Here is a 14102-nt window from a genome sequence, read left to right on the forward strand (position 1 = left end):
TGTGAAACCTAATTTCTTTTGGAAAATGATTTTTTTTTATCAATTTTAGGATGTCAATTTTTTTCCTATATTAAAATTTCAAAAATATAATCTTTAAACCTTTTCTTTTAAATTACAGTTTAGTTGCTTTTTGATTTTTATTTGATTATTTGTTAATAAAATAATTAAAAAATAACTATACTATATTTCTGAAAAAAATCTCTTTTTTTTTTTTTTTTTTTTTTTTTGTGATTGGGCCTTATTGCTATTGTTGTTGATTTGAGCTATGAACTTAAATGAGCTTACTGTTATACATTTATACAACTTTTCTTGCTTCCTTAACTTTTCAAAAATATATTAGTTTAATTAATATTATATTATATTAAAATTCCATTCTATTAATTTTATAAGATAAAGATGGCTATTAATGTTTATAGAAATTAATCATGTCTCTTTTTTTTTTTTTGAAAGATCTCATATTTTTCAGTCAGTATAAAAAATAAAATTACGCTAAAAAACAGAATGTAAAAAATTATTGAATAGTTTTCACAAAATGTAAGGGTGGCATAGTTTTCACACTATTTTAAAATGTAAAGTTCTCTTCTTCTTTTTCTTTTCTTTTTTTGGTCTATCTTCCGTTCATATCAATTTTGGTTTTTCCACACTACATTTGATCTCGAATTCCTAGCAAACCCTTGATTCCTTGTTACTTTACCTTCTCTTTTAAAACTATTGAATATTCCTATAGATTATGATCTTAAATTAAAACGTGAGTCCGCGATTTCTTTTATTTTTTATAAGTCACAAAGTTGACATGTCTTTTAATTAGTTGAACCTTTTAACTTTAATAATTTTTTTTTTCTCAATGACGTGGGATTTACAACTCTAGAAGAGCTATTAGTGCACATTGAATTCATCTCCAAATTTTGTTCACACACTTACTTCAAAGAATGTTTTACTATGCCGTCCTTGGCCTTCAGTAATCGAATTGCTTTAGTTCTTCCTGCTCAAAGAGTCTCTATAAAGAAAAGGTCTCTCAAAGTTATTTTTCAGCAAATATTTTCTACCCTTTAGACCATCACATCCACATAATCTCTTCTACTCAAATTAAGTAACCATCTAATGGCTTCTCATAATGCATTCTTGATCTTTGTGCTTCTTGCTGCCTTTGTTCCTTTCACAACTTTGGCAAAAGAGTACATTGTTGGGGATGAATCAGGTTGGACTGTCAACTTTGATTACCAAACTTGGGCTGCAGACAAGAACTTTCAAGTTGGAGACCAACTTGGTAAAGATAATCTTTCCCAATGTTAACCGCTCTATAATTGCATGCTTAATTAGTATAATTTTACATTGGAATTGATTTCTATAGAATGCATCTTAATTTAGTCAGATTTAACAATCTCATCCCATCAATTAGTGAATTTATGTGACAAAAATATATTTTTCTGTTATTTCTTTTAAATATTTGAATTTGTACGATACGAGACATACCTGGTTAGTTACTAAATTATGAGAATGTATAATATGATTGGTCACTTTATTTTAGAGAATTCACAAATTTATTATTAGGTTATTAATTTAATAATTTTTCTCATTTTATTTGATCGTACAATAACAAATGTACTAATTTATGGATTATATGATTGTCGTAAAATGTTTTTATTTTAAAATTTTTTTGGATATAGTTTTCCGATATCCCGTTGGAGCTCATAATGTGTTCAAAGTGAATGGGACTGGCTTCCAGAATTGTACTATTCCACCACTGGACCAAGCACTAACTAGTGGAGATGATACAATTATCTTAGCAACGCCAGGAAGAAAATGGTATATTTGTGGAGTAGGCAACCACTGTAAAAATGGCGGCCAAAAACTGGTTATAACTGTGCAACCTCAAGCTCCAATTCCAGCTCCGAGCATGGCACCTTCTCCAATCAGTGGTATGGCTTATTCAGAAATGGGTGCTAAAAAGAGACCATTTATCAACTTTTTCAAGTGGTGATGACTGCAACAGTAGCTTGAGTTATTATCCTATTTTTTTGGGATATATCTAACAACTTTTTTTTTTTTTTTTTTAATGTTTTGGTTCAAAATAAATGAAATTTATCTAGAAGATTAGTTAGATTTTTTAATTGTTTAGTGTCTTACCTGTATTCCTGATTTATGTATCCATCAAGCAAAAAATTCTTGTTGCTTGCGGCAATAATTTGAATCCTCTGATGTATTTTTACCCCTTAATATTCCTTTTTTCTTTTTCTTTTTTTTCTTCTTCTTCTTCTACATTTTCCAATCAATTATAACCTAAAAGGGCCAAAATTAAAGCAACAAAGCAGAGACATTAGATTACTAATCAACAGACAAAAGAAATGAATGAATGAAATCTATTCTTTTGTGGGATATAACAATGTCTATTTTTCACCCACCTGGGAAGCAGCAGCGGTGAAAGTAACTCTCTTAATTGAACCCAGTGGATATAACAATGTCTACTTGCGAGCGACAATAAATTTAATTTTATAACACCCCTTTTTAGTTTAAGACCAGCACATGTATATAAATATTAGGTGTTAGCGCACATCATTTTTTCTATAATATAAAAATATTTACGAGAGATTCCACCCAATATCTGAGCATGACTTTCTCAACGCAGAAGTCCCTTTAATTTATTTGATAAATTTATAGTTTGTTAATGATGAACTTGATATTTTTTCTTTTGCATAAAAGATATATTCATTATTCATAAGGTATATTCATCTATTATCAGTGTCAGGTTCATTAAACATAAATCTGAGGTTCATTTCTCATAAAGTGTATATTCATCTGTTATTAGTGTCAGACCTATTAAACAGAAACTTCAAGTTCATTACTTATAAAGTATATATTCATCTATTATTAGAATTAAATTTATTAAATATGAATTTTAAATTCATTACTTATAAAGTATATATTCATATATTATTAGTGTCGGATTCATTACTTATAAAATGTATATTCATTTGTTATTAATATCAGATTTATTAAACATAAATTTTTGGTCAATTACTTATAAAGTGTATATTTATCTGTTATTAGTATCAGTTTTATTAAATATAAGTTTCAGATTCATTACTTATAAATGATATTATTCATTTGTTATTAGTGTCAGGTTCATTAAACATAAATTTCAGGTTCATTACTTATAAAGTATATATTTATTTATTATTAGTGCGAGGTTCATTAAACATAAATTTCAGATTCATTATTTATAAAGTTTATATTCATCTATTATAGTATATTCATTAATTTTTACTTATCAATCTATCTTAATATATTAATATTTTTTATTTAATTTATGAATTTCTAGACTATAATCTATAAACCTCATATATATATATATATATATATATATATATATATATATATATATATATATAATATTTATAATTTATAATAAAAAATATAAATTATTTTATAAATTTAGATTATAATGTTGATGTTTGGAATTAAATTGAAAGAAGAAGAAATATATAAAAATAAAATTATTTGTATCTTTTTAGAAACATAAAATTATTTTTGTTATGTTTACTTCTAATTATATTGAGTAAAAATTTTTCAATTTTAATATATAATATTTATTTTCATAAAATTACTAGTATATTATTAAAAAATAAATTTATTTAAAAAGATTTAGAATATTACTAAATTATAAAAACTAAAACAAAAGATATAATAAAAAATTATTAATAATAATATAATAGAAAATCGAAACATAATAGAAAAATTTATCTTAAAGTATAATGACTTATAATGAATTTAAATTTATAGTGTTTATTTATTAATATATTTTCAGTTAATTAAATATTTAATAATATAAACTATTAATTAAATTGCAATTACAAATGCGCATGACTTGATACTCTATTGATACACACGTGTGGAGTCTCCATGTAAGGAAGATTTGGAACTCATTAGATTTATAGGCCTTTGAGGCCCAGTTGGTTTTTGTGCACCCATGAGTTATATACACGTCGGATATAATCCATTAAGAATTTTATGTATTTTTGGGTATTATTTCCCTTTTAATACGCCTGTGACTCATGCAATTTTTATGTTGTACAAGGCTTGGCCCTATTACTGCAATTATATTCTCCATTGTGAAGAAAAAATTTAGGCAAATTTTTATAAATATTCTAGAATTAATATAAAATGTCGTTTTTACTCTCTCTATATATATTTTTAAAAATAATACTATTTTTTTTAAAAAAAAAATGGTAGGATGTGATATTTTTAATTATTTTACCAAAAACAAAAAAAAAAAAAACTAAAAACCAACTAATATCATATTTTTGAAAAAAAAATTAAAAAAATCACATTTTTGATATTTTTACACAATAAAAATAAAAATAAATTTACGCCGTATCTTTTACAAAAAGATAAAAAAAATGAGTATTTGTGTTATTTTCCAAAAAAACTACTATCTAGTGACTGAATACATGTTTCAAGTCCCATTTCCCTTTAAAAAGAATTTAAAAGCAACAAAACAACAAAAGAATCTTAAAACTAAATATGTTGACATAGTCTTAACATAAGGAGCAGCAGCCCGAGGAACCCAGAATTATATATGTACAGCTCAGAATCCAACATTTTGTAACTTAATTTGACCCACTAATTTATTAAGTGGGTTCAAAATTAAGAACCAACTTGCCATGTCCTGCATGAAAGGACTAAATATATGTCCTTATCCTATGATCATTATAGTATCTGGACCTCTGTTTGAAATGGTCATAAACTTATGTAAGCAAAACGACTCGGTATTCGATTCTCTATTCGGCAATGCCGCCTTGGTTAATTAGCCTTTTGAAACTGCTACCACTATGAACCCTGCATATAAATACTTGTATAGTTTTCCTCCAAGTCATCATCTCTACTCATTACTTCTGTTCTTGTCACGAGCAAGAAGAGATATAATTGCCAAAAATATTCTCTTGAGCTAGCTAGCTAGCTACTTCAATGGCTTCTCGTCTTGTTTTATTCATTTTCGTACTATGTGTTGCTGCCATTGTTCCAACAATCACCGCTTGGGGAAAAGAACATATTGTTGGAGATGAAGCAGGGTGGACACTAAATTTCGACTACCAAGCTTGGGCTTATGGCAAGAAATTTCACGTTGGAGACAAGCTTGGTATTTAATGCTAAATGCATTTGCATATCTAAACACTTGTTTGTTGATATATTTTAAGTTTATGATTAGTGAAATATGTTCTTTTGCAGTTTTCAAGTATCAGGTTGGAGCTCACAACGTGTTTCGGGTGAATGGAACTGGCTTCCAAAACTGCGTTAGGCCGCCAGCTAGTGAGGCACTAACGACCGGATATGACACAATTCTGTTGACAACTCCGGGAAGAAAATGGTACATTTGTGGAGTAGGCAAGCATTGTGAATATGGCATGAAACTGTTTATCAATGTGTTACCACTTAAGGTATCAGCTCCCATTACTCCCAGCAAAGCACCTGTTCCTGTCACTTATGGGAAAGAATTCATTGTTGGAGACGAAGCAGGATGGAGACTTGGATTTGATTACCAAGCTTGGGCTAAGGACAAGCAGTTTCGTGTTGGGGACAAGCTTGGTAAATTTACAATCTCCAGCATCTTTCGTGTTCATTGATTTGTGCTATTACCCTTATTTTATTCCTCTTCTTTTAGTATTTTGAACAACAGAAATTAAATTTTTTGGCTCTTTACAATAAGAGACAGGCAGTCGATAATTGAACATTTTGAGCTAATAGATGATCAATAATTTTGCAGTCTTCAAGTATAATCCTGGAGGCCACAACGTGCACCGAGTGAACGGAACTGGCTTCCAGAACTGCATTAGGCCACCGGCTACTGACGCGTTGAGTACCGGAAATGACACAATAGTTCTGGCAACAGCAGGAAGAAAATGGTACATTTGTGGTGTAGGGAAGCATTGCGAATATGGCATGAAGCTTTTCTTGACTGTGCTACCACCCTACTATCCATAGAATAGAACTCCATCACTTGTGTGCGTCCATTCCGTCAGTGTTGATTAGAATTGGAAAGGCTTTTGTTTTAGTGTTTTCTTTTTATTTGCATGCCTCATGTTTCATGCAGACTATCAAATTGGAGTGATACTCGCTACTGTTTCATTCTTGCTTTATCCAAAACAATTGAATGCGGCTTTCTTTCTTCTTCTCAATAATCTTCCTCCCCAATTATTTATAAACTTAAAAATTAATTTATTATTATTATTATTATTGTCTAGATGTTAAACCTCAGTAAAAAAGGTGTGTTGTTTTTATAAACACTAAAACACGAATACATGGACCAACAGAAATTCGCATATGGTAGAGTGCTTAAAGTTGATCAATTATTAAAATTCCTGCTGTGAATAATTGAATATTACAAAATTAAGCCGGCTTCTGCATGCTATATTTATATACTTATTTAAGACTCTTTCTTTTATTTATTTATTTATTTATGATTTTATTCACATATTAAATAAACTTTTCCCACCAATTGATTAACAGCAATCTGTATATCTGCCAAACCCCAACATCTGGAAATCTCTACTGGCCCAAGTAGATATCGTAAAATTATGCTTAACATATAATAAATGTAGTTTTTCAATTCTAAATCGGATTCTCTGCCGTCCTGTTGCTCCCCTTTCTTTATCTCTGTATATATAAGAAAAGGAAGGACTAAGATGAATTAAAAGTTTATATATGTCTGCATACCACGTTAATCAAAGGGCATATTATGTTTAAACTTATAAGGATCTAATAGTTAATTATGTTATAAAATCAAAGGGTAGCTTTGTAACTTCTCCCCACAAACTAAAGAATTAAATTACGATTTTAAGTACATTTTATTCTAAATCAAGTTCTCTCTTTTTTTTTTTTTTATTCACAAATGTACGTAGCATCATAAATATTATTTACATTAGCATCATAAATATTTCTAATATTAAAATAATAACAAGATTCCTTTATTATAATAAATTCATCCTCAAATGAATTTATTTATGACTTTCAAGATTTATACCGATTGTTTCAATAACTAGCAAAAAATTAAATTTAATATATTATTAAAAATTCAAGATTCACATATAATATAAAAAATATGCATTAATAACTCTTTTATTTTAATTAGGTAAAATATAGTAAATAGAATGAGCTATCCTTTTGTTTGTGTAGTTTAAAGAATTATAAAATTAAACCTTTTAATTCTAATATCCTAGGTTTAGATATATAAAATATATTTAAGTTATTAGCAATTTGAGATAAATATAATTAAAATTAAAATTTGATAATTTGCTCTTTAAATATTTTAAAAATATTTTTTGAGCTTCTTTGATGAACTCTTTGTACTATCAAATTGTATAATGATATTGCGGTATCATTTCAACATACTTATTTTTCTTTTAGTTTAATCTATTATGAGTACTGATAAATAATTTATAGTTTTCTTTTTCTCTTATACAGTATCTTTCTTTCATTCATTATATATAATTATTGTCATTTTAGTATGTTATTTTAATTCTTTACTTATTGTCTTGAATTAAATTAAACATATAATTAATATATTATTTATTAAGATTATAAAAACTAATATAATTAGAAAAATTATTATTGTTTTAAAATTCAAATAGACTTAAATTTCTAGAATTAGACTTATATATTAAAAAAATTTAGTAAATAATTATATTAAAATAATTAACTAAGAAATTAATAAGGTCCTATTAATAAACTTATTTGCCTGCGTTACTTCATGCTTTTATAGATGTTAAGATTATGATTATAATATAATATATATAAGAAAAAGGAAGGAATAAGATGCAATATAAGCTTATATAGAATGTATTCCGAAGCTAATTAAAGTATTATACATATATATATATTTAGAGTCATGAGGATCTAGTAGTTAATTAAAATGAAAGGGAAGCTTTGTAACTTTTTCCCACAAACTAAGCAATGAAAATTACGACATTAAGTACGTACTAGCATGTACTACAAAAGCATGGTTAAGTACTATAACTGGTACTTTACTCATCAGGAACTTTAAGGCTACAATTATATATAGCTATTCCACAAGTGACTAATGCAACGGTGAGATGGAAAGATTAAAAGTACGAACTCAAGAAAAAGAAAGAAAGATTGGAATTGGCGGAATTGGAACTGCACAAATCCCTGGAAGGTATGTAAATATGGTAATAACCAGATTTTGGTCTTTGTAAATATCATAACCAGCTAAGTATTTTTTTTCCAATGCTATTTCTCTCAATTTCGATTCTTTTTTTATATTTTCACATTTACAATGAGTGTTTTATTTACTGTATTCGTTCTTCAATGCAAAGTATTTTGTTAAAAGTCTCTCTTTTATTACAAAAGAGTTCTCTTGTAATTTCTTATTCAAATGGTAATCTACCTGACTGACGATATTTAAGATCGATGCCATTCACTTGAGTTTACATTATATAAAGTTGCTACTTTAATTCTATTTTAGATTGGGGAAAAGAGCGTATTGTTGGAGACGAAGCAGGATGGACACTAAATTTCGATTACCAAAAGCTTGGGCTTATGGCAAGAAATTTCAGAATAGGGGACACACTTAGTGCATTCATTTGCAGGGTATTATAAATATGGTATCACTAAAGGCACCAGCTCCTCCGAGCATAGCATCTGCTGCTCCCGTCACTTATGGGAAAGAATTTATTGTTAGAGATGAAGCAGGGTGGTTAATTTTACATAAAAAAAAAAAAAAATCAAAATTAGCCATATCATTCCTTTTGCAATTTGCGTTTGTTGTATGGATGTTAAACTATACGATCTCTCCCTTTACCAAAACCACATTGGAATATAATAATTATAAAGCAAGCAAGCAAGAGCTAACTGAAAAGGCAAGTTAAATGGCTTCTAATCAGCTGTTTGTTGGCTTTGCTATGGTTGCAATTATTCTTCCGACAGTGGCCATGGCAACTGATTTTGTTGTTGGGGATGATCAAGGCTGGAAACTCGGTGTTAACTACACCGAATGGGCTAATGGCAAAGTATTTCATGTTGGTGACACATTAGGTCTGCTTTTCAACTTTGTCTCTTCATTCTTCGTGTATTTATTTCTCATTTTACTGTTCTCTTGATTCTTTAAGAAATTATGTTATTGAATTTCGAACTCCATGACCTCTTGAGATAATAAAAAAATTAGATCCAGATATATACAAACATGTTAGTAGTTTTGACCTTTAATGTGCACAAAACTTGTTTTTCTTATTAAAAAAAAAAGACTAATGTGATGTTTGTACCGAGTAAGTCCGATAATTTTTTAATAAAGATTTAGGATTCGAAATTCTAGTCATATTTATTAAAATGGTATTATCGTAACAGCTCTCCTATCCGAATAAAATCAATTTTATATTTGAAATAATAAAAATGTCAAATAAAAAAAAGTAATATATATTATTTATTCTTTTTTTCTATTTATAAAGACATAACTATTAAAAATTGGAATTCAAATGAATTTTGTTTTGCACATTATAGAATATAATTTGAATCAATCTAATAAATGGCTAATTCATTTACAACACATTCCAGTCTTCAAATACGAAGCACAGAGTGGATGGAGATGACTTCGAGGAATGCGAGCCATCAGGAAAAGTTCTGAAACATTTGTGGTTTCTCTGATCACTGTGAGAAAGGCGAGAAGCTTGTCATCAACGTTCAATCTGATGCTCCTGCCAGTGGTTCCTACAAATTTCTGTCATCTCGGTGGCGTATTTTGGTCGCAGTTATGGTGGTCATAGCAATGATTACACTTTAAGCACCCTAATATTCATTTATAATTAATAAGAGTATTTTGCACCTCAGATATTAATAGGTTGTAAGTGCAGACCAGCTTCTTATGCTGGCTTTATATTTTTAAATTTTAGATAATTTTGTCTTGCGATATTCTTGGATGGTAATTTGTCAATTGCTATTATTATTATTATTCAATAGACCTTTATTAGTATTAATGTCAGTGTGCAATCACGAAATATGAATAGATAAATAAAAAATTGAATGAATTCTAGACCCCAAGAGATATAATGACTTTTTTAATATTTTTATAAATTTATTGAGTAAAAATTATAAAATTTTAGACTGATTTATATAAAAAAATTATATAAAAGTATTTTAGTATGTAATTTATATAAAAGTTATATATTAAAATATTTTATATAAATTCTATTCAAATTTTATAATTTTATATTTAATAAGTATAAAAAATTTCACTTTAATTAGTGGGCACTAAAATTCACCAAAAAAGTGATTATTAAGAAGGATCGAAGTTGAGGGTTCATATACATTGGGGAAGATGAACCCACATCAAACACAAATTGAATTACCATTAGAGAACAAAACTGAGACAACACAAGAACAACAAAAATTATCAAATGTGAATGGACTAACGGCAATTACAACTTTCATTCTCAATCGAGTATCCATTCTGGTGCAAAGGATTTCGGGTTCAATTTAAGCTTTTTCTTAATAGAAATTCGAATCTGAATAGGAACTGTTAAATAAGCTTTTTCTTATTTTGTTAGCTCAGCAGTTATTTAAAATATAATAGCATTAACAACCATGATGATAATCAGTAATTTAACTGAATAAGATTAAAAAAAATATATGATTAAAATCGAAAACAGAATGTAATAAATTATTGGAAACCAGAATGTAATGAATTGTAAACTTTAATTCCTGAGAAAAACCTACAAGCTTAAGGAGGATGAAGATCAAATTAACATCCTGTTGAATGGAATGCCATAAGAAAATCACAACTGTTGTTTCATCATCAAAAAGTGACAGACTGTCACGACCTCAAGAGAAATGGTGAGGGCCAGTCAAAAACCAATCATATTAAAGTTATAGCATGGGGAAAATCGTAAGATACTGATATATTCTTTATAAATGTTCATTGGTAATTTCGGCTTTCCGGCAATGACACTTGGAGGCGAGCAGAAGCACACTTTGTCTTTAAGCTTATTCTTGATATAATTCATAAATAGACAAAGCATTCGTCAAAAACGGGTAATACGATGTTCTTTTTCTTCTTCTTTTTTTCTTACGCCTGCTATTTTGCCGGTTGCTAAGCATATTCATTATGGAAGTTAAGAACTATATATATGACCACAATATTTTCCTCCTGCAAAACCACACTTGGGGATTAATTTAAATAAAAGCAACCGTATCAACTTAAGTTATCAATCTCCAACCAATGGCTTCTAACCAGCTTCTTGCCTTCGCCGTTGTGGCAATTATCCTTCCTGCAGTAGCCATGGCAACTGATTTTGTTGTTGGGGATAATAAAGGCTGGACAGATGGTGGTGTCAACTATACCGAATGGGCTAATGGCAAAGCATTTCATGTTGGTGACAGATTAGGTACTCTTTTCTTTCATTTTCAACTCTGTTAAATCTTGTGGATTTTCATTTAAGGCAAAAGGGTAAGTAGGAAGGAATTCCCTCATTATTTATCTCCTTCCTTTGTTTTTCTCTTGGACTCTGAGACACATGAGGTAGGTTCTCACTTACAAATGGACCCATTTGCATGCTAGCCTATATATACATGTTTGTATATATGTACTTAAACTCTGGGATAAACCAAATTGATGCTGAATTAATTTACAACAAAATCTTTGCAGTGTTCAAATACGAATCACCACATAATGTGTATAAAGTGGACGGCACAGCCTTCAAAGCATGCAATGCATCAGGAATTCTTTTGAACAGTGGAAACGATATAGTCCCACTTAGCCTACCAGGCAAAAAATGGTACATTTGTGGTTTTGCTGATCACTGTGGCCGAGGCCAGAAGCTAGTCATTAACGTACTTGATGGTCCAGCACCAGCACCAGCTCCTGATTCTAATGATTCCTACAGATTTCTCTCATCTTTGTACCAGATTTTCGTTGCAGCTGCTGTGGTAGTGGCGGTGATCGCAATATGACTTGACTCTAATTATCATAACTACTATTTGATATATTGCCATATAGGATATGATTCCTGGAAATAAAGTTTTTAGTGTTTTTTAATAATATGTTGCAGCTTATGCCTTTACCACGCTGCATTCCCTGTATTAGACTTTTTGTTTTTCTGCTGAGTGACATTCCGTTCAAGGAAGTTTATTAATAATCAAAGCTGATGATTCACTCTTGTGTTGTTACCATGAAAACTGGATCCCTCACTGTCTTGGGCTCCATCTCCACCTGGATTAATTTTTCTAAAACTCGTTGACCAAGCTGGGTTCAAACCCATTAGCGATCCCCACCCACAGTTCTGCCTCAAAGACTGAACATGTCCCGAAATAGACAATCAAGGTTTCCACACATAACAAAGTGAAATTTGGTTTAGTTGGACGATGAATGGAGAATTTGTATAAAAGTTCCAAGACAGTGGGAATCATTACAGAAGCAGGGGAGGATGGTATTGGCGGGTGGGGGAAAGAGAGAGCCTTATCTAAACAAATACACACGAATAATTAGAACATGTCCAGAATTAACAAATCAGTTGCCCTGTACAATATTATACGCTTTACCTTAAGTTTTATTAGCTTATTTTCAAAAATAAACATTTTAAAGTTGAAAAATAGAAGCTAAGAACAGGAAATAGAAATTATAGCAAACATAGAATCATTTAAGAGCTGAAGGAGAATAAAGAAAATTAAAGAAAGCGGCGTGAATGCTGATGGTTACTTCGTTAACAAAAAGCAGACACGACCATTAGAGAAATGGCAACGAAATGTAATAGTAAGAGTATATTAATTAAATTCACCATTTTAATGTCTTGAAAATGTCCGCTTTAGTCCTGGTTTGCCGCACGGTTTTGTCCCCTATTATGAAAACTATTAAAATACGTTGTGATTGATTTCAATCTTTTACATATTTGTTATTAAGTAAATATAATTTAATTTATTCATGCATTAATATATTTTAAAATACTGCTATAGAACAGCTTTTCTAAGCATCAGAAGAATGCATGAGCATCTTTCTTCTTTATTTTTGATAATTCATAATTCATAGGGTGCCACCTGAATAGACAAACAGAAAGAATTAATTTTTGCACTGTCATTCGTCGAATCGAATGTTTTCTTTTGTTTTTTTATTTTATTTTTTTATTTCATGTGTTTATGGAACATCCCACGCATATTCATTATGGAAGTTAAAAACTATACATGTAAGACCACATTAATTGCTTGAGCAAAATCACATACTTGGAGATTGATTGAATAAAAGCAACCGTATCAACTTAATTAATCTCCAATGGCTTCTAGTCAGCTTGTTGTCTTCGCCATTGTGGCAATTATCCTTCCTGCAGTAGCTATGGCAACTGATTTTCTTGTTGGGGATGATAAAGGCTGGACTGTTGGTGTTAACTGTACCGAATGGAGTAATGGCAAAGCATTCTACGCCGGTGACAGATTAGGTAATCTTTTCATTTTCTAACTCTGTTTATTTTGTTGAATTTTCTTCCAAAGCAGGGGGGTTCATGTTTTATCTTATAGTTGAGAAATGCCTGGCTGACTTGTCAGTTGGTGAAGGCATGTTACAGCTGGGGTTATATGTATGTGATAAACTCTAATTTACTTGGAACAAAGTATTTTTGCAGTGTTCACCACATAACGTGTACAGAGTTAACGGGACTAGCTTCAAGGAATGCAATCCATCAGGAATTCTTATGAACAGTGGAAATGATACAGTCATACTTGACCTACCAGGTAAGAAATGGTTCATTTGTGGCGTTTCAAGTCGCTGTGAGGTTGGACAGAAGCTAGTCACTGCGAGGTTGGAACCCACGCCAGCTACGGAATCCAACTAACTCCTACAGATGTAGAGGATGATTACAATATGACCTGATATTTATAACTGCAAATTGATATATAAGGCATACTTCTCCAACAAGTCTTTACTAACTATCAAGCAGCTCATGCCTTTAATAAGCTGTGGTTCCCTGTACCAGACACTTTTTTTGGTGTGCGAGGGGGAGGGGGAAGTTTTCTTGTATCAACATTTCTCATTAAGGTATGTGGTCGTAGCCATCTTTTGCTGCTGCCTGCACTGACAAATTTTCCCTCTCATTCCACACATAACAAGAGAA

The 14102-nt window shown here is 30.1% G+C and overlaps 4 protein-coding genes and 1 long non-coding RNA gene across 5 annotated transcripts; all 5 read left to right on the forward strand.

Moving 5' to 3' along the window:
• Positions 1-130: 130 nt before the first annotated feature.
• LOC112535807 (blue copper protein 1a-like) lies at positions 131-2679 on the forward strand. Its single transcript, XM_025158544.2, has 2 exons — positions 131-1267; positions 1668-2679. Exons 1-2 carry the CDS (start codon positions 1102-1104, stop codon positions 1979-1981), a joined length of 480 nt encoding a protein of 159 aa, XP_025014312.1. The 5' UTR covers positions 131-1101; the 3' UTR covers positions 1982-2679.
• Positions 2680-4896: 2217 nt separating this feature from the next.
• On the forward strand, positions 4897-6127 carry LOC8282380 (blue copper protein). Its single transcript, XM_015723314.3, has 3 exons — positions 4897-5137; positions 5227-5583; positions 5762-6127. The coding sequence occupies exons 1-3, from the start codon at positions 4966-4968 to the stop codon at positions 5977-5979; spliced, it is 747 nt and encodes a 248-aa protein (XP_015578800.1). The 5' UTR covers positions 4897-4965; the 3' UTR covers positions 5980-6127.
• Positions 6128-8073: 1946 nt separating this feature from the next.
• On the forward strand, positions 8074-9983 carry LOC112535808. Its single transcript, XR_003079886.2, has 3 exons — positions 8074-8170; positions 8480-9048; positions 9565-9983. It is a non-coding gene; the product is annotated as an uncharacterized LOC112535808 (long non-coding RNA).
• A 1157-nt stretch (positions 9984-11140) lies between these two features.
• On the forward strand, positions 11141-12161 carry LOC8282381 (blue copper protein 1a). Its single transcript, XM_025158550.2, has 2 exons — positions 11141-11390; positions 11651-12161. Exons 1-2 carry the CDS (start codon positions 11225-11227, stop codon positions 11953-11955), a joined length of 471 nt encoding a protein of 156 aa, XP_025014318.1. The 5' UTR covers positions 11141-11224; the 3' UTR covers positions 11956-12161.
• Positions 12162-12832: 671 nt separating this feature from the next.
• Positions 12833-13823, forward strand: LOC8282382 (blue copper protein 1a). The gene is made up of 2 exons (XM_025158545.2): positions 12833-13430; positions 13603-13823. The coding sequence occupies exons 1-2, from the start codon at positions 13268-13270 to the stop codon at positions 13821-13823; spliced, it is 384 nt and encodes a 127-aa protein (XP_025014313.1). The 5' UTR covers positions 12833-13267.
• The last annotated feature ends 279 nt before the right edge of the window (positions 13824-14102 follow it).

This window comes from Ricinus communis, chromosome 10 (assembly GCF_019578655.1).
Source record: "Ricinus communis isolate WT05 ecotype wild-type chromosome 10, ASM1957865v1, whole genome shotgun sequence".
Lineage (NCBI taxonomy): Eukaryota > Viridiplantae > Streptophyta > Magnoliopsida > Malpighiales > Euphorbiaceae > Ricinus > Ricinus communis.